Source organism: Raphanus sativus, chromosome 4, assembly GCF_000801105.2.
Source record: "Raphanus sativus cultivar WK10039 chromosome 4, ASM80110v3, whole genome shotgun sequence".
Taxonomy (NCBI): Eukaryota; Viridiplantae; Streptophyta; class Magnoliopsida; order Brassicales; family Brassicaceae; genus Raphanus; species Raphanus sativus.
Genome location: NC_079514.1, coordinates 30,257,537 through 30,282,986, shown reverse-complemented (window position 1 = coordinate 30,282,986; position 25,450 = coordinate 30,257,537). Strand labels below are relative to the sequence as shown.

Sequence of the window (25,450 nt, the reverse complement as noted above, 5' to 3'; positions counted from 1 at the left end):
AGACCACAACATACATTACTTAAAGAAACAAGAGCAAATACAAAAGTAAAACCAGAGTAGAGGAGCAAGATCTGAAAGTGGCATCATTGTTCAAGCAAGAACATAGAGGTCCACTACCACATTATTGCAAAACACACACCACATAAAAGGCTAAATCCATTACAAACCAACACACTTGACTTCATCTAGTTCAAGAAAACAACTCCAAATACATTATTTATCTAACAATGGAGGGTTTTAAAAGGTTTGGTACTTTCACTCTTCATCATCCTCATCTCCATCACCACCACCACCGGCTTTCTTGGCTCCAGCTCTCTCGTTCCTTCTCTTCACTCTTCCAGGTCGACCACCACCAAATGGACTGGTCAGAGAAAAGTCAATGTGTTTCTGCGAGTCTACTTTCACCATGAACGATGGAATGTTCACCAGTTGCCTCCCAACCCTAACACACACACAAGACTCTTTAGCCCAAGTCTGTTTAAACTTGTTTCCAAAGATAAACTTTTAATGATCATCACCTGATGTGTCTTTGTCGGATAAGGACACGGGCGTGGTGAATGGACTTGGCCATACCGGACTTGAAGACAAGAGTCTGGAGACGGCGCTCGAGGAAATTCTCAACAGTCAAAGCAAGAACGTAGTCGAGCTTGTTCTGGGATTCATCAAGAAGCCCATTCGTGTTCATCCTCCTAAGAAGAGCTTCACCTTGAAAGATCCGACGAGGGTTTTTCTCGTCGAGGGTGAGAAGCTCTCTGGCAGCGTTGCGGATACGGCTAAGCGCGTACTGAACCCTCCACAGCTCTCTCTTGCAACGAAGACCGTATTCTCCGACAAGCTTCAGCTCGGCGTCAAGACGCTCCTTCTCGTAAGGACGTCGCGGCTTCTTGAAGGTCTTGCCATCTGAAAAACACACAAACTCAAGATTAACAACCAAAACCTTCATAAACATAACATGCAAGCAAAGAGAACCACATACCAAAACAGAGTACTCTGTTGATTCATGGAACAACCTTTTAATTATACTTTGCATGCATCCATAAAAAAATAAATCGAAAGCTAAAGAATGTCTAAACCAACCACCAATCAAAAAATGGTAAACTTTTTTTTTTAACTTTAAAAAAAAAAATAAACAGTCAAAATTCAGGTATGGGGAAAGAAACTATTATGGAAGAAATTAAAAGGTGGAAGTTCGATTATATTAGAGAGAGAGAGAGAGAGCTTACAGTTGCGGTAGAACCTGACTTGCACCATGGCTGCAGACACAAAACAGAGAGGAGAGTGATCTCTGAAGAATATAGGAAGAGGCAAGAACCTTCCTTTTATAGTATAAACTGAGTAAAATGCCCTAACTAGGCTTTATCTTGTTTAGACAAAGCCCATTGGGTTTTAATGGCCGAGTTCATCTCCTAAGTTCCTAACCTTAAAGAAAGATCCCAAGAGAAAGAGAAACGTGTGATAGAAGAAAACAAATCATTAGCTGGAGGACAAAGTCACAAAGGTGGTCTTGGTACACTAGTGCTCCATCAAGCTATGTGTATTAAGATTTGATACCCATTTTTTTTATTACAACTAGTTGAAGACAAAACTTTCAGCAAAATCCACAAAACCTACAAAAGATTCTCTCAAACACACAATCTTGAATTTGCTTTACTTATTACGAACTAACTTTAACTTGATCAGTGAAGCTGGTCTCTCATATCCTCCTCCCTCTTCCTTCTTCTGACCCTTCATCACCTCTTCTTTCGACTCCATCTTCCAATTCGCTTTAGTCAAAGACTCACCTAACAACTCCGCAATATTCGTCGCCATCGCTTCAACCTTCTCCACAAACGGAAAGTTCTTCTCTTCGAACTGATTAGACAACCAAAGATACATCGACAAAACCTGATGTCTGCTCTCCAAATCAAGCAGCTCCGTATCGTTCCTAGCGGAACTCTTCGGCATCCCCATCGCCACGTTAACCGGCATATCTTGACTGTAAGTAGACGCCATCCGGTACAAATGGTACATCGCTTTCGGGTTCCTGATATTAACAGGTGCAAAACAGAAGTTAAACCGGTCTTCTAGAGACAACCCTTGTACTTTCTCCAGCATGTTTGCTACTTTCTTGACGTGATCATGACGGCACAGGAAGTAAGAACCGTCCAGCCTGCAGTGCTTCCCAAAATGCTCCAAGAGCTTCGAAAACGCCATGTCGGGTACTTTCGCGGCGAAGAGCTCGATCTGTTCAAAGAAAGGGAACAGCCCCACTTTTCTAACTTCATCAAACGGTTGCTGCAGACACTCTATCAGATAAGTCAGATCCTCCAAGTGTAGCGTCGTGGTGAGTCCATCCGGATAACGGCTTCCTCTCCTCCCAGCTCTCCCGGCGATCTGTTTCACCTGTGAAGCAGGCACAGGCACCACCTTATCGCCGTTATACTTGCTCAGACTGTAGAACACGACCCGTCTTATGTTGAGGTTCAGCCCCATCCCAACGGCATCGCTAGCGACCAACACATCGTACTCGTTCTCTTGGTCGTTGAACAGATTCGCCTGCTGTCTCCTCGTCTCAGGAGGCAACGCACCGTAGATGACACAGCAGCGATGCTTCGTGTGTTTCTCTATCGCCATTTTAACTTCGAATATCTCTCTCCTCGAGAAGGCGACAACGCAATCGCCCGACTTAACGTTCTTGAGATCTCCTAGTAACGTCTTACCTTCAACCACCAACGGTTTAAACCTCTCGTAATGCTCTTCCACTAACTCATCTCCCGTTTCGCTACACATCTTACGCACAATCTCCAAAACACTCGGGTCTCCGCATAGATGAATCTCATCTGCTTTTAAACCAAGCAGAGCTTTGGTCCAAGCGTGACCTCTGCTAGGATCAGCCATCATCTGAATCTCATCGATCACAGCCACTTCGTAACACTCATCCGTAGACACCATCTCAACGGTACAAGAAACATGCCTCGCGAAGGGGACGTGTTTCTTCTCCTGTCCGGTCAAAAGACTACAGTAAACACCTAACGCATTCACTTTATCGAAAACCTCCATCGCTAACAGCCTAAGCGGGCTGCAGTACAAACCGTTCTCAGCTTCCATAAACCTCTGCAAAGCATTATAAGTCTTCCCGCTATTCGTCGGTCCACAGTGGTAAACGATCTTACGCTTCATAGCACGAGCGAAAGGAAACCAAGTAGCTGGCTTTGTGAGGTCTGCAGAATCAACAACGCTCTTGAAACGTTTGATCTCTTCGGGGAACTCTTCGATACAGAACTCGACAAACACGGGGAAGAGGAACTTAACGGCGTCATCCGTGGGACCAACGCGGACGAGACCTCGAACGACCTCGAGGTCACACGTCTTCTCGAAGAAGAAGTCACGGAACTTGGTGACAGCTGTTGGGAAAAACGATTTGCCTATGTAGATTGCGAGAGCTTGGTTAGCCGCCCAACCGGACTGGGAGAAGTAGGCGAAGATCTCGTGTAACGTGTCCCACTCGTTGCGCTGGAGGTTAGAACGGACTTTATTTCCTCTAAGGTCTTTGTATAGCTGCACGGGGTCGTGAAACGCAGCGTTTAGAGCACGAGCAGCTTCGCTACTCTCTGCAGTGTTGTTGTTATTAGAAAACGCATCGGAAACAAGAGATGAATCAGAATCATCTACATCGCCGAGCTCGTTAACCACAACGCCTTCCTCGTCGTAACCGTCACTCTCGGAGCCAGAACCAAGAAGACTTTCTTCTTCTTCGAGTTTGTTCTCGTCGTTTTCGCCGTTATTGTCCACCGTTGAAGAAAAGGATCGAACTTTACGAAACCCGAGTGTGTAATCGTTCCATGGAAGGTGAACCCGGACGGGACTGTCGGAAGAGAACCGGGTCGTGGGGAGAAGATGAGATTCGGGATTAGCAAGAGATCTGCAATGGGTTTCTCTGCAAGTGTGGGTGAAAGACAGAAGCCTAGCTCTGGAAGTATTATAGGCTCTATGGAAGATTCTGGCTATGCCTCTGGCCATGGTGACAATTTTCGAATCCCCCAATTGAAATTGAGGGAACTTTGCAGTATCGTTTTGATCTTTGATGAGGAAAAGTCTGCTCCTTTTTGGTATTTACTTCGAATGGGGGTTTGGATTTGAGGAAGAATAGAAATGGTAAAGGAGGTCCAAGTTTAGGCTTACCTGAGAAAAGAGAGGGAGATGTAGGAAACTGGAGATGGGGGCGTGTAAGGAGAAAGAGAGAGAGATTTTTTTTGTCAAATAAAGAGAGAAAGAGATCTAAAACCCTACAAGAGGGTTTTTGTATTTAGGATATGTGATTTTGCAATCTAAAGTGTTAACTCTTTTTACGATAGTTTTTTGGAAAAATTGTTGAAACCATTTTTGTTCATTTTATCACTCTTTTACCTTTCATTTCTGAAACTTAACGAATACATAATTTTATGAATCAAAAAAATATTAAAAATATAAATAATTTTAAAATTATGTTCTATTACAAGTAGAATTTGTCTTCTACGGAAAAATAGATTAAACAAAAAACAAAATCAAAAATAAATAAGTTCATCTACTTTTTTTTAGATTAACAATCTATTATTAACTAAAAATTTAAATAGGGGAATGTGAATTCTACTAATTGTAAAAAAGTTACTTTTCCATCAAATGTATTTTCTGCTTTTATGATGTATTTTAAAATATCATGAATGTGAAATCTAGACACTACACAAACGTCTACATGAAATAAAAATTGCATTCGAGATTTTTGTCATCGTTCTACATATTGTAGAATGTGTCTTTTACTGATAAGAAAACCTGTTTTTTATGAAAAGTAAGTTTTATTTAAGAAAATGTTTTAAAAATATTTAATTTTCTAAAACGTGTTTTGATTGATTTTTTTGTCAAAATATAAAAAAAAACAATTTTATCTTTTCTTCTTTATCAATCTATGATTTCTCCATAGTTTGTCTTGTGATTTTCACAAACTTTTGTTCTATGACGAAGACCTATACAACATATGGTGTTTGAAAATTAGGTGCAACTATATAATGAGTTCTTTCCGCTGATGACAAAGGGGATAAGCTATTGTTATTGGAATCAAGTTATACCTTAAAAGATTTAAAAAGAATGGTTTAGAGTATTTTAAAATGGAAAAAGATAAATTAGCAGATTTGTAGTTGAGTTATCTTGATTCCAAGTTCTACATTAGAGGAATTAAAAATAATGTTTTAATTTTTTTTTTTACATTTCTTTTGCCTTTCTAAAACCTTTTATTTTTATCTTTTTCATTAAACTTTTTAAAATTCGTTTTAATTTCTGTAATTTGATTAATGAAAGATTAATTTTGGAATTATGAAAAATTATATACTAAATGAACAACTTAATAATGATATTATGCTAAGGGGATAATCATAACGAATTTTTGTTCTGTTTTGGTAAATTTTTCTTTTTTTTTACTTTACACCTCCATATCAGAGTCGATAGGATTAATTAATCATATAAATAAAATATCACTTAATCATATATAACATTTCTTATAATTTGTAACAGCATAGTTATTCAATGTTAAGGAAAGTATTTAAGCAGAAGATTTTTTTTTCCCATCCAGAAATTTATATTAAAGAGGTTAAAGCCCAAAAGTCTTACAAAGCCCATACACATTGGACACCCAACAAATCAAACCGGCCCAAAGGCCCACAAACCAGGAAACCCTAGCGCCTAAGACGTTCTGCCGCCTCCACGCTCCATCTCCGTACGATCTGGTCGGAGCACAAACCAAGGAGGCTGCAATCGAGGAGAAGACTGTTCAGTGAGTGCGACACACAACACAACCGCCTCAACTTGTCCATCTCCGCCACAACACCGCCGGAACAACATCAAACTGAAAACGCGTTTCATCGGATCTCGAAAACAGACGAGCCTCCGACGAAACCAACCCCGTTCGACACCCCTTGTCTTCACGCCGGGAGATTCCATCGATCTATCAAGATCTCCTCGGCCTTTGAACCACTTCAAACCCTAGACAAGTGAAAACGCGAACCGGAGCATAAAGACCCCAAACCCTAACTCCACCAACGCTTCATTCAAAGGGATAATTCCCCAACGCCGCCTCAAACCGCCACCGAGACACCACCCACAAACAACCGGAGCAAAACGAGCCTCCGCCTTCCAAGATAACTAAAGGCGCCCGTTCACCTGAGTAAGGAGCCACGGCGATTACAAAAGCCGACCGTTCACCTGAGAAAGGAGCCATGGCGGTTACAAGAGCCGAACGTCCGCCTAAAGAAAAGCGCAACGCCGGAAACACTAGATCTACTAAAAAAAAAACCCTTAGAATAGGAAACAAAAGAACAGAAATCGGATTAGAACAAGAGGAAACCGGCCCGACGGTGGCATAAGGAGCCAACTCCGTCAGCCGGCCGATTGGGCACGGTGGAGATTTTTTAGAGAGAAGAGGTTTCAAGAGAGAGAGGGTATTTAATCAGAAGACTAACTTTAACATTCTCTTTATTAGATTTTCTTTTCGTTTGACACTTTTTTATTGTGGATTTCAACAATAAAATTAATTCTTCCATCAAAACCGATAAATATGTTTTTCTGCCAAAACTGAAAATTAGAATTTCCAGCTTAAATCAGAAAATTGTATGTTCTCACCAAAATTGAAAAATAAGTTTTTTTCAAAATAAAAAATTAAGTTTTTTTTTCATACCAAAACCTAAAATTCCGTTCTCTCACCAAAATTAGTTTTTCCGTCAAAATCAGAAAATTAAGTTACCAAAAAATTAATTTATTTCTATATGAAACACAAAAACATTTTCTGCCAAAATAAAAAAATTAGGTTTTTCCGCAAACCGCCCAAAAATTTTTTTTTTATCGCTAAAACCACAAAAACACATAATTCTATCAAAATCTAGGTTTTTCCGTCAAAACTAAAAAAATCAAGATTTTCTGCAAAACTGAAAATGACCTTTCCTGTTAAAACATCAAAAATTGCATTTTTTATAAAAACTGGAAAATCGTGTTTATCTACTAAAATCATAAAAAAGTATTTTCCGTGAGAACCATTATATTTTCAAAAATTGTTTAAATACAATTATTTTTACAAATATAATTTAAACTTTCCATGTAAATTTTTAAAAACATATTAATTCAAAAGCAATAGTTAACTATTAGTGTATAAATCATGTCCTTTTTGGTCAACCAATATTATGCAAATTTTATTATTAAATTAAAAACAATTAACTTAACATCTATACGTTACACAAATATAAACTACAAAATGAACTTGTTAAAAAAAACTACAAAATGAACATATCCTCTAGACTATATTTGAGAAATGATTTGTACATGCGTCATCACTACAATTACTCTCAACAAAAAAAATGATGACATTACTTAAAAGAAATACGACATGACATCAATTTAATTATGATATGTAAAATTTTTTATTAAAATTTATGTTTTTGATAAAATTTCTTAAATATAGTAGTGGCTATTTTCTATATAGGGATTCATATTTTTTGGCAAAGTTTCGTAATATTGTAATAACTAATAAATTTTATATCAAAATATTATTTTTCTACAAGTACCCATTTTGGTAAGATTTTAGAAATATGGTAATACTAATAACTTTTTTATATCTATTAAAATAATATAATTATATATAAATAATAAATACAAATTTAGTTTTTTCATCAATTTATGAATCATATTTTTATTATCAAAATAAGTGTAGTTATAATTATATATTTATCAACTTATATATGTTATTTATATTAATGTATATATTTATTAGAAATAATTTAAAATAAAAGTTATAAAATAACTCTATCAATTTTAAATTATTATTATTACAATTTAAATAAAATAAAATTAAAAGTTAAAGTAAACTTGAAGATCAAACTAGAAAAATTACATTATCGTTTTACTTTCTAACTAATAAAATTTAAATTTAAATACTGAAAATTGAAAATTTATTTATATAAAAATATTTTTTAAATTTTTATATAACTCCTAGTTTAGATATAACATTCAATGAGTCTGTTTGTTGATATAAAAAAAAAATATATATATATATATAACATTCAATGTTGCAACCAAAATCTTGTAGATATGAACTAAGCCCTTTTTCAAAACCAGAAGAAAAAACATCACCTTAAAAAAAAATGATCAATGACCCTAAAAGTGAGAGAGCTTCTCTGCCACTTTCGTCTTCCTTACTTTTAAGGTTTTCATATTCATACTATTGATTTTGGGTCTTGTGGAAAGATCATCCTTTTACTTAGTATTTGATGGAGGAAATCAATTCGAAAGAGAGAGGAGGAAGATGCGTTGATATCTCAAGGGAAAACGAGGATATGATAAGCTATTTACCAGACACTTTGTTATCTCAAGTGCTGTCGTATCTTCCGACAAAAGAAGCTGTTAGGACTAGTGTTCTGTCTACCAGGTGGAAAAGTCTCTGGCTTTTTATCTCTGAGATTGATTTGGATACTTGTCAGTTCCCAGATTACAATGCCTTTGTGATATTTATGGAAAAGTTTCTAGATTTCTCTAGGACTAGGGTAGAGAAGCCATGCTTCCACAAGGTCAAGCTAAGTCTTCGGAAGAATGTAAACGACCCGCCTTGTGTCACCCGGTGGATAGAATTAGTGGCTACACCTGAACTTGACCATCTCGATTTTGAGTGTGACCCTGTGCTGCTGCGTGAGTGTCTAGAAGTGATGCCACCGAGCCTCTACACGTCTTGTCAAAAGCTTCTTCACTTAAGGCTCCACAGGGTGTTTGTGGGTACGTTGTTGGAGTCTGTCTCTTTACCTTGTCTCAAGACTATGCGTTTGGAATACAATACATATGCCAGTGAAGTGTCTCTAGAGTTGCTTATCTCATCTTGTCCAGTTCTTGAAGATTTCAGCTTTGTTAGGAAGCTTGAATGTGGTGTAAATGTTTTACGAGTACACTCCAAGACATTGACCAGTCTCAGTATAGAAACGGGTATCCATGATTCTGATTTCAAGTATGCAGATTGGGATGATGATTGTAGCGTGAGGGTTTTGATTAATACCCCTAGGCTCAAGTATCTGAATCTCGACGATTTCATATCCGAGTGTAAAACCATAAGCAATCTAGGTTCCTTAACCAATGTCAATCTTCTTAGCAGTTTATATACAATTAATAGTGATGATGCTGTCTTCAACAATATCTCGGGAGTTAGGGATATGAGTATCTCTAGCACAAATTTCACGGTATGTCCACATAATTTATGGTTCATTAATATATGTTCCTTACAGATATAGACTCATCTTGTTTTGTGTGTAAGTAGGTTATCAAAAATATCAAGACATTGCCCCAGTTTTGCAACCTATCCTGTTTGAAAGCGGAGCTATATTTTTGGGATATCGATGTCCTTCCAATGTTTCTTGAAATCTGTCCGAATCTAAGGTCTCTAATCTTGGTAATGACTTGCATAAACCCTATAGTTTTGGCTTCAAGTATTTAATTAAAATTCATTCATTATGTTGTGTATTTTTACAGGATCTGTATCCTTCATCTATGAGGGAACAAATAAGATTCACGCATGTGCCTCAGTGTTTGCTGTCATCTCTCGAGTTTGTAGAGATAGCAAGCACTTTCAGAGGACTCGTTGAAAAGGAACTAGTTAGGTACTTTGCAGAAAACTCAGTAGTCCTCAAGAAACTTGTTCTGCGTTTGGGATCTTCCATGGATGAACAAGATTACGTCATTTTAAGGGATCTCCTCCTTGCATTACCAACGGTATCTAGCGCGTGTGAAATTGTAGTTCGTTGAACACTGTAATAGCTTTATGGTATGTCTATGATCAGACTTTTAGGTGTGGACTTGTAAATTTGATCAAACTTCACTTTTTGAGACTGTTAGTAGAGAATCAAAGAGACAAGACAGTCGAGGGTTGAGCCTTGTTGACTAGTTTTGGAACAAAGTAAAGTATACCATTTCAACAGTAAAAGGAACATGCTTCGAGAGGTGGACATGTTTCTTCTATTGACATACATATATGTATTCAACGACTGGGAACAAGAGAAAAAAACAACAGAGAGATTAATATGTCATGAACTCTTCTCTTCCAATGAGATCTGTAACTCCAAATCTTCACTTCCTCTCTTGATCGCTAGTTTCACCTTATCACCCACACTATACTCATCCAATACCTTCGTCAATTCAGCTTTGCTTTTCACCTGAATCAGAAAAATCGGAATCTGAGCAAAAAACAAGAGAAGGTTCTTCCTTTTCTTCAAGAACAAACAAACAAACTGAAACTTGAGAATAAGCAAAAGCTTACGGGTTTATCATCAACTGCAACAATGATATCTCCAAGTACTATATTACCAGCAAAACCCCGAGATGTTGGACGTAAACCTGCTTTTGCAGCCAGACTATCTCCAGGCACCTGCATTCACAATCTTCCAAATTCAGAATAAGAAAGACTACGTTTCTAGGTTTTAGAGTATGCATTGTTAACATACCTGAAGTACAAGAGCTCCATTACGAACATTGAGTTGATTAGCTACTTGATCTGGAGCTAACTCTATGTTAATACCAGCTCTAAGGACCTGTAACCTTTTATTTCTTTAATAACAACATCAAGAAAAGAAAACTAAAACAATCGATTTTCTGTGTGCTTACTTTGCTGAACTGGATTAGTTGAGGAACAATCTTCAATACAGTTGATGACGGTATTGCAAATCCAACACCAGCAGATGTTCCTGTTGAAGCCAAGGGTATGATTTAAAAATGGATTCTTACCAAAACAAATTGACAAGTAAACACTGAAAATCACCTGTCTGCGTGTATATGGCTGTGTTGATACCAATTAAGTTTCCTTTTGAATCTAGCAGAGGACCTCCACTGCAATATATAATGCAGAAACATCCATTAATAAACCCACACACACACAAGAATGATTTCAGAAGAAAAAAACCCTTTTGTAACCTGTTTCCCGGGTTAATAGCTGCATCTGTTTGAATCCCACCACCAATGGTAACACCGGTTTGGCTAAAAATGTCACGGTTAAGACCGCTGATGACACCAACCGTAAGGGTGTGGTCAAAACCAAACGGGTTCCCAATTGCTAAACACTGCTGCCCGACTTTAAGAGAATTTGATTGTCCAACTCTGATCGGTTTAAGGAGTGCTTCAGGTGCTTCTACCTTCAAGACAGCAAGATCCTTAGCACGATCAGCACCAACAAGTTTCCCTTCGAAATTCTTCTGCACCCTTCAAGATTTGCACAACATATGAGCATACGTGAGAAACAACAAGAAAGAAGGATAAAATGCTGAAGTCATTCAGAACTCTCACCCATCAGATGTAAGAATATTGACACGACCAACTACATCACCAGGGCTTGGATTTCTTGAGAGAGCATTGCCAATAACTGAAAGATAGATAAAACTATATTATATATCACTTAAGCACTTATCACGGTTCATTAAGATCACCTTACCGTGATAATTGGTCACAATGTACCCCTGTTCATCCCAAACTACTCCAGAGCCATTTCCTTCAGGTATCTAAGATTAAGTTTGAGAGAAATTGTACGTCAAACAATCGAAAAATAACATGAGCAAGAGATTAGAGTTTTTTTTAATGGTAGTGAGACAAGAGTACCTCAACCACACCCGTCATTTTGAGCTGAGGACGTAATGTCACATCAAATATGTTGACAACAGAGTAAGTGTTCTTCTCAAACAGTTGAACAATTCTCCCCTGTAACAAAAAGAGGAAAGATTATATGAATCTTAACGTGTGACCATCAGAACCTGAAACTTTGATATCCTCGGCCAAAAGAAACTGACCTCGGTAGGGAAAAGAGGTCCAGCTGGGAAAACAACAGGTGGGCTTACATCTTCAACTGTCGCAACAGATGGATCGCCAAGTGCTAGTGCTGCAGTTTCATCAAAAGCGTGTTAACTCAACAACCAATTACGTACATCACTAGGATTCAATGAAAACCATTTTATGATTTTTTTAAAAACTGAAGAAGTGTTATGAAAGTGTTCTACTAGACCAATAAATTGTATTAGCAATATGCTTTAATACCATAGTTTCTCTTTTAGGACTCTGAAATCTAACACTTTTATTTCAAAATGATTTCTAATGTGGGCTTTAGATCATCAGTAGCTCTGAGTGTGACAATTAAGCTTCCAATGCCTCATCAAAGTGTTGGAAACAAAGCTAAAGAAGAAGATGACAAAAAGGTGCAGACCTGATAAGTACCTTGAAGGATTACAGCACAGGTTCATGAATATACTTGTCAACAAGATTCGCCTTGGGACACTTTTCATGGCTAACTCATGCAAACTCGACTTGCAATCTCGACCAATCCTATCAATTGAAAAAAAAAAACACAAAACAATGCATGAATATCAGAGGCCCACAAACAGAAAGAAAGCACACTAATGAACCAATGTCCAAATCTCAAACTGAGCATTTTCTCAGTTTGCTTTTAAATTTGAAAACTTTTGTCTTTTGTCACAGAAGTTACAGCTTTGTCTTTTAGGTCATGGAAGTGAAACTGAGAATGATGTTACATGTCTCATTCAATGTTTTATGAAGTTTTCCCAACGATACGATGTTCCTGAAAAAAACCTTTAAGCAAACCCAATTCAAAAGAGAAGAAATTTTCAGTGAAAATATGAAGAAAGTGCAAGAATTTCAGCAAAAAATTGGCTGTGTAAGAAGCTAATGCTTTAAAGAACATGAAATTGCAGAAATTCAGCGAAATGGGGTGTGTAAAAATAGAAAACTGATTACTTGACTGAAGAAGCTGGTCGGTCTGAAACGACGTCGCCTTGGGAGATTCTGGAGCATGCGGAGGAGAGAAGCTGCCGTCGACCAACAAAGTCATTCTCGGAGGGAGTGATTGGATCAGGTCGCAAAGAGCAGGACGCAATCACCTGCATCTTTCTCTGGCAAACTCAGACCAATCGATCTCACAAAGCTTTGGATGATATAAAAATCTCAGATTTTTTTTGGTAGCCGAGTAAGTATAAGATAGCCGAAATACCGCAAGTACCCCTCACTTTTCCACATATATATGTTTTTGTAAAATGATTTTAGGGAGAATTTATGAAATAACAAAAAATGTTAAATTTAGATTTTTAGAGAAAGACGAGAGAGAGATGGGAACAAAAAAGGGCAATTGCAGTGTATGACTATAAAATAAAAGTTAATTAGGTATATGGAAAGTCACTATTCCACATTTTATAATGGCAAAGATGCCCTTACTCCTCTTGTTCGTCATCCAAACTAAAAACCAAACCTTTGGATCCCAAAACAAGACTGAATTGAGATTAACTATCTAAGCAGATCAGAAATTAATAGAGATCTTCACTAGTTTTAAGGTCCTAACCACGGGACAGTAATTGTCTGTTTTCTACTTCTTCCCCTGCGATTTCTAGTAAAGACAAGATGATGATCGTGAAGGGAGAAGAGGATGAGCTTCTCGGTGTGTTAGGTTACAAGGTAAGGTCGTCGTAGATGGTGGAAGTTGCTTTGAATCTCGAGGAGTTAGAGGTGATGATGGGTAATGTCAAGAAGATGGTTTACAGGAAAATTTTATTAATTTGATTTATGGTGAAAGTTATGAGATTTGATTCACTCGTTTATGTTTGATGGCCCATGATGGGATTCCCAAACAAAATTGATTTTTCAATATACATAGATGACTAGTGTTAAACTTAAGCTGTCCAGATTGTTTTCCTAGAAAAAATTTGTTACAGTAATTCCGTAATGAAAAAGACGATGAACAGTAACACTTGATCGGATGTTCATAAAACACCAAATCAACACTAGTCATCAATCAATCAGCCTCCACAGCCGTCATCTTGTTATAAGCATTTGCCCTCCACCGCCGTGTTCCTGCCCCCACCTCCACCTTTGTCTTCGGCTCTTCCTGTTCCCTAGGCCTGGGCATTTTATCCGGACCCGAAGACCCGGCCCGAAACCGACCCGAAAAAACCCGGTCCGGGTAGGAACCGATCCGATCAAATTACCCTATTGGGTCTTGTTGTAGAGGACCCGCGGGTCTTGGACCCGACCCGGACCGAACCCGAAACCCGACGGATACCCGAATTAATAATGTAAATTATATAAAATGAATTGAAGGGGAGTCGAAGACGGGTTATTTGTCTATAGAGCAAGAGGGTTAGCCACTAGGATACAACCAATTATTGTTCTATCTCGCATAATTTAGTATATATACACATTTTAATATAATAAAAACACAAATTTTAAATAAAATTTTAATTATTTTCGGATATATAAATATTTTCAGATTTTTTTTTGTATTTTTAGATATATTTTAGGTCGAACCCGAACCGAACCCGACCCGAACCCGACCCAGAACCGAACCGATAAATTCTAATTACCCGAATGGGTCCAACTATATAAGACCCGACCCGACCCGGACCCGGTACGACCCGAACCGACCCGAAACCGAAAATTTGAAATTACCCTATCGGGTCCTAAGCTCCTAGACCCGAAAGATCCGGACCCGAAAGGACCCGGCCCGAACCCGACCCGAATGCCCAGGCCTACTGTTCGCAGCCTCCATTGCCGTCATTACCGTGTTCATCTTCACCTGCTTTTTAATTATTACCTACTTTTCAATTATTACCCATACAACCTCTGCTATGCAAGGGGCTCCGACGTAAATTACACCCGTAGTACTCGATCATACCAGGCAACTAAATATTCTTTTTGTTGCATTGTTCCGCAAACATGTTATGTTTCTTAGTTTTCTAGCCAAATTGGCCAACAAAAAAAAGAGAAAAGAGGATTTTAGCTACTTATTGGGTTTTTCGTAATTAAAATTCTAACTAAAGATGAATCGTAAAAAAATTGCTCAACTAAAAATCTTACAAAATAAATCTTCAACTTTAGTTCCATTAATATATGTTATACTCTGTCTAAAATATCATGAAGGAAGGTAACAAACATTAACGGAGTTAAAGGTAAAAATTTATTTTGTAGAATTTTTAGTTGAGAAATTTTATTATGATTGATCTTTAGTCAAGGGGTTTTATCACTAAAATCATTAAATTTTAAAAAATATTTGTTATCATTATGCATTGCTTAAAGTTGATTTATAAGCCCTTACAACAAATTTATAAATTATTATATATTACTTTATCAATATTATAATCAATTTATAAAACTTCATAAATATTTTAATAATCTTACAAATGTTTAATAAGATTTCACAATGATTTTATAAACTTTTACAGTTCCTGATATGTGTTAGAATAAAATAATATAAAATTATTCGTGATACTATAAAACATGGAATAACATTATAGAATTATGAAGTAATAAAATAAATTAATAATAATAGATCAAATATATTGTTTTATTGATTAATAAGATAAAAGTACAATGTATTGGTTTAAAACAAATAATAGATAAAAAGAATAGTCCTCCATTATTTTTAAGGGATAAAACCTTTATTAATACAACCATCGTAATCCTAAATTAATAATTATGAATACTACTTAAAACTTAAATATAACTTAGAAATTTTAAATTATTTGATATTATACAATGACATATGTGACACAAATTTTCTTGTATCACTATTGCTAAATATCAAATAGTTTAATATTTCTAAGTTACATTAAGTTTTAAGTAATATTCATAATTATTAATTTAGGATTACAATGGTTATATTAGTAAAGGTTTTAGTGATTAAAACTCTGCATTAAAGATAAATCGTAAAAAACCATTCAACTAAAAATCCTACAAAATAAACCATCAGCTTTAGTTCCGTTAATATTTTTCACTATTTGTCATGGTTTTTTAGACGGATGGTAACATACATCAACAAAACTAAAGTTAAAAATTTATTTTATAAGAGTTTTAGTTTAGGTTTTTGTTTTTATGATTCATCTTTAGTCTAGGTTTTAATTACTAAAAACTTTACTTATTTAATTCAGATTTTTTGTTTGGTTATGTGGTGTAATTTTCTTTGATTTTATCATCACATTTTTTATTTGATTGTTAAGAAAATTTGTGGTATCTACCAACACAAAACATCTTATTAGAACGAAACATTTTTATTAAATATACTATTTGAACGAAACTATAGAAATAATTCGATTTAGATATTTTGTTTGAGTTGAGTTTCGTAATCGAATCTTAATGTCTGTTTTAGAATGATTTTAAAATATTTTAATTTTTCCTTTAAAAGTAACATGAAGGTAATTAATTAACCATACTGAATTAAAAGAGATATCATATCCAAAGCCAAATAATACTGCAAACAAACACATAGAGCGATATTTACTTAGAACATCTCCATTGAGAGATGTTATGAAGGGTTCACACGCATTCCCAAAATAAAGATCAATATATTAGTGTTTAATTGATGCATCCGCGTCGCGTAAGCTCACTGGGGTGAACCTGTATCGACACTATTTGCGGGTTCCACTGACACGTGGCAGCTCGTGATTGGTCGGTTTATTAATTTTTTTTGAAAAAATCAAACAAAAAAATGAAAAACTATTATAATAACATTGAGAATCGAGAATGAGCAAGTTTACCAATGATGATGCTCTTACGCTCGTATCTTTTTTCCTATGTTTGCAACAAGATCTCATTGGAAGACATAAGAGGATCAATTTTTCATGTAAGAAAGCAAATCTCCCTAAACCAATAAAACTAGAAATATGAGGACTAAATTTGAAACATTATTTCCCACGGTTTCCATATGCTTCTTCATATTTCGAAAGATTATTTAAAAGGTTTAATCAAAATTATCATTGCAGCCACACAGAAATATTTTAATTATTATACTTTCTCGAGTTTTGTTGTTCTTCACTCTATCATCCATCAGTTTCTCCAAATCAGTCTTTATCACTCGCCTGCCTTTTCTGCTACAACATGAACCACTTCTGTACAATTCAAGGTTAGTTTCATTCTTCTTCTTCTTCCCAATTATGCTCATTGGACAGTCTATCAATTAGTTTCTGGAATGTGGTGGAATTGGATTCAAGAACCCTAATTTCTGTTTATTTGTGAATGCAGGTTGTGTACCCATAATGGAATTTGGATTTTTAAGGTAAATAAAATTTGATTATTTTGTTTTTCATTTATAAAAAATGTAACCTTTTTCGATACTGATCTTGTTCTTGATCTGTAGTCAAATTAATTTTGTTCTTTTTGAACACAGACATTGTCTTGAGCAAAATCTCACTTTTTCATGGAACTTGAAGGCATCCAGTTCGGCCACAATTTCACATCTCCAGAGACTTCCTTTATCTATGGTAGTAGCTTCTACTCGAAATCATTACTACAAGAACAGTTTGCTCTTGAAGAGATTTTTAGTACGTGTCGGCAGCACTGAGGAGGAACACTCATTGTCAGAAGATTCACTCAATGACTCTGTTTCTAGACCTCTCACTAGTGAAGAGGTTACAAGCTTTTATGATCTTCTCTTGTTACATATACTTACATGATGAAAAGGAACTTGAAAGGAAGACTGATGTAACAAAATCTCTACTGTAGTTGAAGTCATTGCTCATCGATAACCAGAGATCGAAGCTTGTTAAGAAGTTGAGTGAAGCTAATCAACATAACCGCTTCCTCAAGCGTCAGGTGCTCGTCTAAATGAGTAGTTTGTTTGATGAACATTCTTTTCTTTTTTTTTAAAAAACAACTTCAAAATATATAGTCATGTTTGGTGTAAGAGAGGTTAATGTTGCAGAAACAGGTTTATTCACTTGAATCACTTCATCTCCTTGACTTGAGTTATTGTCTACTTTTGACCGGTCTTTTCCCAGCTTAAAACACAGGAGGAGGAGATAACTAACATCAAAAGTGAGCTTGCAATCATGGAGCTCGAAGTTCAGGTCATTCATATATTATACTGTCTTAGATTAAGATTCAACATCTCCTTTTCCCTTAAGCTGATTTAGTATAACATGTAGGCTCTGGTCAACTTGGCAGAAGAAATAGCAAATCTTGGTATTCCACAAGGTTCTAGAAAGATTAGTGGAAAGTACATTCAATCACACCTTCTCACTCGCTTAGACGGTTCTTCTCCTCTTGGTTTCATCATTACATAGATTCCCTTCAAGGAAATATAAAACTAAAATCATCATCTTCTCTCTCATTTCATCAAAGCTGTTCATAATAAGCTGAAGGAACAAATAAAAGACGTGGAAGCTGCACAATCGAAGGAAGTTAATGTCTTCTGGATTGGTATGGCAGAGGTAAATAAATAACCTTCACATTCCTGACAGGTTCTATGATCATGCATTTGATATTAAACTATTTATCGTCACATTAGAGTGTACAAGTAATGGGATCTTTTGACGGATGGAGCCAACCTGAGGATCTATCGCCCGAGTACACCGCTTCGTTCACTAAATTCTCCACCACATTAGTCCTTCGTCCTGGGCGGTACCCATTTCTTATTCTTCTATTTATTTTGCATTCAACATCATTTGTTTATTTTACAATTTTTTTTTTATTCTTGAAATCAATGTAAGGTATGAGATGAAGTTCTTAGTGGATGGAGAATGGCAGATCTCACGTGAGTTTCCTACTTCCGGAGAAGGAATGTTGGAGAACAATGTTCTAGTCGTGGAATAGCCTGTAGTGGTGGGTGATCTTTCTGCATCACACATTTTGGTAATACTACCTTTAAACATCATAACCCATCTGTTTTCAGACGGGTTGTAAATGAAGATGGAGCTGATGCTGAGTGGTCATGGTGAAGCATGAAATAGCTAGCTGCCACTCAGTTTTAATGTAATGCATATGTCATAGAATAATAGTTCTTTACGTCACTCAACTGGAGTTGTAAACGTTTTTACTTTATTGCTTTCAGTTCATATACAAGACGGATCTAGTTAGGCATCATTGCATAAAAGATCTACAAGTCAATACAAAAACTATCTCAACAAGGGAAGAGAGAAAAGGAAGGATCTAAATGTAACCTTCTATTTACAAAGCTAATCTTTCTCAACTTATTATGACACCAAACCAAGTGATCCTTGGTCAGTTTGGACATGTTCAAGACCCTCGTCACAAGCTTCATGTCCACTTGTGAGAAGAAGTGAAGCACTTGTTCTTCTGTTGAATCTTCTTCCTTGTTCTTTTTGAATCTTCTTATGATACATCTCTCACTCTTCAACACGTCTTTCAACCTTTTCTCCTTCTGCGATCACATTAATTAAACCGGTTAACAAAAATCATTTAATAAATTATTAAAAAGTTTTACTGAAAAACTTACATTTTGAAGCTCTGCTTTAACATCTGCGAACATCTCTAGATCTTCCGAGTCTTCTTCATGATCTGGCTCTATCTGTGACTTGGTTCGAGATTTATGATCATGGATGGAGCTAGTTAACTTATCAGAACGTACAAACCGCCAGAACAATCGAATGGTTTCCTCCATAATCTCCACAAGTTGTTCGCTTTTAATCGCACCACCCTCATCATTTTCCTCGTGATCTCTTCTTCTCTCCTTCCTCTTGTCCTTGTTTCCATCCTCTGTTTACACATCAAGATTCCAAGAACCGGTTAGAAAACTCCCGAACCGGTTTAAGAATTTAGTAAGTTCCGGTTTAAGGATTCTTACCTCGAATAACCGGGACTTGAAGTAGGTTACGAAGAACACGACGTTTCTTGATGTAGTGCTGCACTCTAGGCTCCTCGAACGGCTCGTTTTCAAGAAACCTCTGTAGCAGAACCTGAAACTGTTGAAACTCTCCGGCGACTTCGTTGTACCGACGAGAACCGTACACGTCGGATTCCAGTAGTTTGATGGCCTTCTCGTATTGCCAGTGAAGGATTTCCCACGACAAACACATGTGACCAACGTATACGTTCTCTAATTCTCCATGAGTCTCTTTTCTGAATTGAACCAATGGTTCGGTTTCCGGTTTCTTCAGTTTCCATAACCGGAGATTAAAAACTGATGAAAGTGATGCCTGGGAGGGAGAAGATCCAACGGTCGAGGGGTTCGTTGATTGAAGAAGACCTTCAATAAAAAAATGGCCAAGAATCAAAGTTAAGTTGAAGAACCAAATAAGAAAATTAGTACACAGAAATGTCAAGTTTTAATCATATGAGAGTATAAGGTTCTCAAAACCAGTTTCTAGTATAATACTTTTAGCTTATTTAATTGTATAACTAAATTATATACCAAAAAAAAGAAATTAAACTACTTTAAAATAATTCATAACATTTACGGAAATTTTATTACTTCTCACATAATATATTATGAATTATTCTTGGGTTCACCCCCTAGGGTAGATTCACCAACCAATAGTGTTTGAGTATTTGATATTTGATATCTTTTAAAAAAGGAAACATAATTGAATTTCCAAATTAGATTAAAATAAAAAATATTAAATACATAAAAAATAGTAATAGTTACAAAAAATAAATAAATTAATACTATTAAGCCTTCACTAAAATACTAGATCCTATACCCTAAATTCTAAACCCAAAAATTTTAGGTAAACCCTAAACCCTAAATCATAAATATTTAAAACTAAATCATAAAAACACTAAACCCTAAATTCTAATCACTAAACCCTAAACCCTTGGGTACACCCCGAACCCTTGGATAATTCATGAATATGTAGGTTCACCGACCAATATATAATGTTAGAGTTTATGATCTATCCAAGGGTTCGGGGTTTACCCAAGGGTTTAGGGTTTAGTGATTAGGATTTAGGGTTTAGTGTTTTTATGATTTAGTTTTTAATATTTGTGATTTAGGGTTTATGATTTATCAAAAGACTTAGGTTTATCTAAAATTTTCGGGTTTAGGATTTACCTAAGATTTTAGAGTTTAGGATTTAGGGTATAGGGTTTAATATTTTACTAAAAGGTTAATAATATTAATTTATTTATTTTTTGTAACTATTACTATTTTTTATATATTTATATTTTTTATTTTTAAAATATAATATAGTTTGGAAATTAAATTTTGTTTCCTTTTTTAAAAGATATCAAATATCAAATACTCAAATACTATTGGTTGGTGAACCTTGAGATTCACCCTAGGGGATGAACCTAAGAATAACTCATATATTATTTAATATTTTATCATCTATGTTATTTAAATTAGCTTCCAAATGAAGATTCTTTTTAATAACTCAAGAAACAAATGGTAGAATATAAATTGGTATACATAAGTCATTAAACAAATGATTAACTGACCTAATAAAACTTCCAAATTAATTTTTAAAAAATAAAACAAACATATTTGGGAGTAAATAGATTGAAAAGAAGAAACGTAGGTTCCACTAGCAAGAAGGCTCGGTGAGTGGAGAGTGAGAAAACTTCGGTAAAGAAGTTCCAAAAGAGAGCAATGTAATAAAGAAACATAAAAGCTAACCCCCAAAAACGACACATTTGGTGACATAGGCCAATAAAGATTTGCATGTGTGCATTGGCTTAAAAAGTAAAGAAAAACAAAATTGGTTAGACTAAGTTTTCAATTCCCAAAGCATTATGGTTGAAACAACATTTGTCAGATAGCATCTACTGATCTACTTATCTAAGAACTTTGTTTTAAAAAATTGTGGGAGAACTAACCAATGAATATGTTCTAATCAATCAAACAAACAAAAACTGTAGAATTTTGTACACAGAGAAACCACTAAAATGCTTACTGACCTAATAACTTTCCAAAATCTAATTTTGTTACTCAAAGAAACAAATTTGAGAGTAATTAGTAATTAGATGGAAAAGAAGAAAGGTAGGTTCCACTAGCAAGACTAAGTTAGTGGAGAGTAATAGGGAAAATTAGGTAAAGAAGTTCCAAAACAGATCGTGCAATAAATAAGAAACCATAAAAGCTAACCCCAAAAAAGTGACACAATGAATTGGTGAAATGAGCCAATAAAGATTTGCATGTGTGGCTGAACAAATAAGAAAAACAAATTGGTTAGACTAAGTTTTCAATTCCCAAAATCTACCTTTATGGTTGAAGCAACATTTATCACATATCATCTATTGATCTACATGTTATCTACTTATCTAAGAAAGGTAGAGAATATTTAAACGTCTTATACAAACCCTAAAACTGTAAGCGATCAAAGACAATGCATTCACTTTGTCAAAGATCCGTTCTAGTGTCCAACCCAAAACAATAACTAGAATGGTAGACTTTTAATTAATCAGTTAATAAAGTGTGTTTACAAGTTAAAACAAAACACTACTAATAAAAGATCACTAACTTCTTCTAAAATATCAGACGTACTGTTCCCTAATAATCTTATTCCATGTAAATTAATAAACTAAATGTAAGCACAACTTCCAAGAAAACATTTATTCAAAAACTAGTAAGAAAACCATAAAGACAATTAAATAATGGTTAGCTTTTAGGTTTGGTGCAAAACGCGTAATCAAACGGTAATTAGAAAATAATAATTTTATAAACCCTACAGTGAGTAGGATTTCGTGGGACCTAATGGTTTTATAGAAAATAATATTCTAACTTATAAAACACTACAAAATAAAAATTATGTAGGCGAAGTTATTTGACTAATACCACTAAAAAATGAAAATAATTTAATGAAAATAAAGAAAAAGGATTGAGAAAAAAACATACCAAGAGCAAAAGACTTCTGGAAACTCAAAATATCGAGTTTTCTCATTCTTTCTCTGTAGCTTCTGTGAAACTTATGAACTTCTCCAATGGTATCAACATGTTTAGACCTCTTCTCTTCTTCGATCCTCCACGGCTTTAACTCCTCCATGATCTTGGGACAATCATCTTCTTCTTCTTCTTCAAGAATTGTCTGAAGCCCACCAATAGCTTTAACTTTCTTCATCTCCATCTTAAGTTGCTCTATCAAATTTTGATGCTCCCATAAACTCTCGAACCCTTCTTCGTCCTCTTCTTCTTCTTCATCTGAGTCAGAGTCAGAATTGGCGGTTTTACGGTTTTGCCCTTTCTCCTCGGGTGGTGATGTTTCTCCGAAGTCGGAATCCGACAAAAACCCATCTTCGTTGCTTGTGAATGTTTGACTCGAGTCAACGAAATCAGAATCCGATTCCACAAAATCTTCCTCTGTTAAGAATCGGATTTTCTCGGAGTTCTCTTCCTTGCCAACGTTGGAAAAAACAGAGTGGTCCTCTGTTTCTTCAACCGTTAATGTCGCCGCCTTTGGGTTTTCGAGAACGTAAGTTTGATTCTTCGCCGGAGATGGCGATCCGTACTTATCATCCGCCGTTGGAATGACCGGAGAAGAGCGTAAAACCCCGCTCAAACTCTCACCGGAAGCGCCGGAGAAATCCTCTGTTTTTTCTCTGATCTTCAAACAATCTTCAACCCTAAAAGTCGCCGACTTTGGGGTTTCGACGACGAAACTGAGATTCTTCACCAGAGACGGAGACTCGTACTTCTTCGCCGCCGTGGAAACCGCCGGAGAAGTATCGCTCTCACCGTAGTCCTCTGTTTTTTCTCGTTTCCTTAAACAATCTTCAACCCTAAAAGTCGCCGACTTTGGGGTTTCGACGACGAAAGTGAGATTATTTGCCAGAGACGGAGACTCGTACTTCTTCTCCGCCGTATATATCGCCGGAGAACAAGACAAGGAACTGCTCTCGCTCTCGCTCTCGCCGGAACCACTTAACGATCTGTAACCTCCTCCTCTGCTTAACCTCTCGAAAGTTTCCGTCTGAAACTCGAATTTGAAAACCAATTTCGACAATTCACTCATCTCTTCTTCTTCTTCGATCATCTTCGCTTTGCTTCTGATCCTTCAAGTTCGCACAAGAACCGAATCTTTAATATGTCGGTTCCAACAATTGAACCTCTCGAAGCACTGTTTTGTTTATATATAAAGAAAATAAATAAAGAAGTGTTTTCCTTTTCATTTATTTAACGCGTATGAAGTATGAACATAGAATAGAAACTAGTAATAAATATCATAATATGCGAAATTAATTAAAATTAAAATAATCAAGTACCTGGAGAATAAGATGAATATTGGTTTTTGAGCAAAGAGATGATAAGGGTGAAACAAGCATGATGTGGTGAGATCAAGTTCTGCAAAAACAAAAGGGTAACTGATCAGAATTTTCTTAAGAGAAGACATATAGTGGGGTTTTGTTTACGAGTCATTGTTATGTCGGTCAAAAAAAAAGTTTCAATGAAACACTCTATTTCTAGGTTGAAAAACTCATGCAGAAAGTGTGAATTTGCAGAAAAAGAGACTTTTCACCTAGAAACCCAAAAGAAACGTTAGTGAAATCGAAGGATGATGCTGATGATGATGCATGAATGAAAGATAGATAGATTTTGAAGTGAGAACTAACAGATGAGAGACTTAAGGGAAAGGAACAAGTGAGCTAATATTATAATTGTTGGAAAAAAAGAAATCAAAAGTGTTCTTTGAGCTAATCTTATGGTTGCTTTGAACCATGGATTTCTCCACTCTGTTATTGGATGCCACATACACATCTATTACTACAATAATCACAATATTTTTATATTGACAAGATTTCCTTTAATTTCTTTTGTCATAATTTGGAGTTTTTAGATATGAAACATGCCCGGTGTTCAAAAGAAAAAAAAGATACTTATGAAACATGCCATTTGACCTTTTCGGTAATGATGCCACCTATTTTCTCATGTTTCTTTTTTGTGTCTTTTCGGACAATTTATTTAAGGGTGAATTTGTGTAATAGCCAAAAAAAAAAGGTAATTAATAGTTTTTTAGTGAGAAGTTAGAGAGAGATAGGAAAAGAAATAAGGAAAGGGAGGGTGTTTTTGGTTAGATAGTGGGTTTGGGTTTTTTTATAGTTATATAGGAGCAAATTTCCCTTTATTTAAAAGTTTTGAATCTTATATTACGATTTTGGAAATGAGCCTAAGGTTCGAAATATATGGCCTAGTGAAAAGGAAAAATGAGAACATATTTTGATGGAGGCCCATTAATATGTCATTATTTGAGACCGTGGATATCGAACTTGCAGGTTAGCCCATGATACCACGATATGAACTGGAGTTCTTGTGTGTATTGCTTTGATTTTACACTTGTTTTTTTTTCAGAATGGGGAAAGTTGGTGTGTACACTGTAGGGCTGGGCGTTCGGGTACCCATTCGGGTTTCGGTTCAGTCCATTCGGGTTTCGAGTTTTCGGGGTCAAAGATTTCAGCCCCATTCGGATATTTCTAAATTTCGGTTCGGGTTCGGTTCGGATATTTGCGGATTCGGTTCGGGTTCGGATAACCCATTTAAAATGTTTTTAAATTTTCAAAATTCATTATATACTTTAAATTTTCAAAATCTATAAGAAAGATAATATATTACATATAAATTTTCATAACATATATGTCAAAATACCTTAATTTAACATATAAATTGGTTTTCTTTGAATATTTGGATAAAGAATCAATAGATATTTAACTATTTTGGTGTTTTCAGTATATTTTAGCTATTTTAAACATTTACTTTTGACTATTTACATAT

At 35.7% G+C, this 25,450-nt stretch overlaps 6 protein-coding genes across 11 annotated transcripts; 2 read left to right on the top strand and 4 right to left on the bottom strand.

The window, feature by feature from the left end:
- Nucleotides 1–68: 68 nt before the first annotated feature.
- Nucleotides 69–1,380, bottom strand: LOC108854884 (40S ribosomal protein S9-2). The gene is made up of 3 exons (XM_018628559.2): nt 1,224–1,380; nt 519–900; nt 69–442 (listed from the first exon to the last, which is right to left on the bottom strand). Exons 1-3 carry the CDS (start codon nt 1,249–1,251, stop codon nt 256–258), a joined length of 597 nt encoding a protein of 198 aa, XP_018484061.1. The 5' UTR covers nt 1,252–1,380; the 3' UTR covers nt 69–255.
- A 157-nt stretch (nt 1,381–1,537) lies between these two features.
- On the bottom strand, nt 1,538–4,260 carry LOC108854883 (DExH-box ATP-dependent RNA helicase DExH18, mitochondrial). The gene has a single exon (XM_018628558.2). It carries the CDS (start codon nt 3,997–3,999, stop codon nt 1,648–1,650), a length of 2,352 nt encoding a protein of 783 aa, XP_018484060.1. The 5' UTR covers nt 4,000–4,260; the 3' UTR covers nt 1,538–1,647.
- A 3,837-nt stretch (nt 4,261–8,097) lies between these two features.
- On the top strand, nt 8,098–9,865 carry LOC108854405 (putative FBD-associated F-box protein At5g22720). 2 transcript variants are annotated; one of them, XM_018627954.2, is made up of 3 exons: nt 8,098–9,218; nt 9,296–9,414; nt 9,508–9,661. In XM_018627954.2, the coding sequence occupies exons 1-3, from the start codon at nt 8,265–8,267 to the stop codon at nt 9,527–9,529; spliced, it is 1,095 nt and encodes a 364-aa protein (XP_018483456.1). In that variant the 5' UTR covers nt 8,098–8,264; the 3' UTR covers nt 9,530–9,661. The 2 variants fall into 2 exon arrangements, with proteins under 2 accessions (XP_018483456.1, XP_018483455.1); XM_018627953.2 differs by having other exon boundaries at nt 8,100–9,218; nt 9,296–9,427; nt 9,508–9,865.
- A 17-nt stretch (nt 9,866–9,882) lies between these two features.
- LOC108854407 (protease Do-like 8, chloroplastic) lies at nt 9,883–12,969 on the bottom strand. Its single transcript, XM_018627955.2, has 12 exons — nt 12,766–12,969; nt 12,218–12,336; nt 11,808–11,896; nt 11,620–11,718; nt 11,456–11,522; nt 11,311–11,386; nt 10,942–11,226; nt 10,790–10,857; nt 10,636–10,715; nt 10,476–10,562; nt 10,292–10,399; nt 9,883–10,187 (listed from the first exon to the last, which is right to left on the bottom strand). Exons 1-12 carry the CDS (start codon nt 12,912–12,914, stop codon nt 10,059–10,061), a joined length of 1,356 nt encoding a protein of 451 aa, XP_018483457.2. The 5' UTR covers nt 12,915–12,969; the 3' UTR covers nt 9,883–10,058.
- Nucleotides 12,970–16,757: 3,788 nt separating this feature from the next.
- Nucleotides 16,758–18,873, top strand: LOC108854408 (protein PTST, chloroplastic). Of its 5 annotated transcripts, XR_001949904.2 has the most exons (11): nt 16,758–16,915; nt 17,035–17,068; nt 17,180–17,420; nt 17,515–17,604; nt 17,790–17,858; nt 17,937–18,042; nt 18,133–18,221; nt 18,299–18,411; nt 18,501–18,612; nt 18,683–18,762; nt 18,842–18,873. XR_001949904.2 is itself a non-coding variant. In XM_018627958.2 (10 exons), the coding sequence occupies exons 1-9, from the start codon at nt 16,891–16,893 to the stop codon at nt 18,601–18,603; spliced, it is 870 nt and encodes a 289-aa protein (XP_018483460.1). In that variant the 5' UTR covers nt 16,758–16,890; the 3' UTR covers nt 18,604–18,612; nt 18,842–18,873. The 5 variants fall into 5 exon arrangements, 3 of the variants coding, with proteins under 3 accessions (XP_018483460.1, XP_018483459.1, XP_018483458.1); XR_001949903.2 differs by having other exon boundaries at nt 18,501–18,762; XM_018627958.2 differs by lacking the exon at nt 18,683–18,762.
- Nucleotides 18,807–24,153, bottom strand: LOC108854404 (uncharacterized). Its single transcript, XM_018627952.2, has 5 exons — nt 23,947–24,153; nt 22,583–23,736; nt 19,595–19,996; nt 19,247–19,506; nt 18,807–19,171 (listed from the first exon to the last, which is right to left on the bottom strand). Exons 1-5 carry the CDS (start codon nt 24,072–24,074, stop codon nt 18,911–18,913), a joined length of 2,205 nt encoding a protein of 734 aa, XP_018483454.2. The 5' UTR covers nt 24,075–24,153; the 3' UTR covers nt 18,807–18,910.
- Between the last annotated feature and the right edge of the window lie 1,297 nt (nt 24,154–25,450).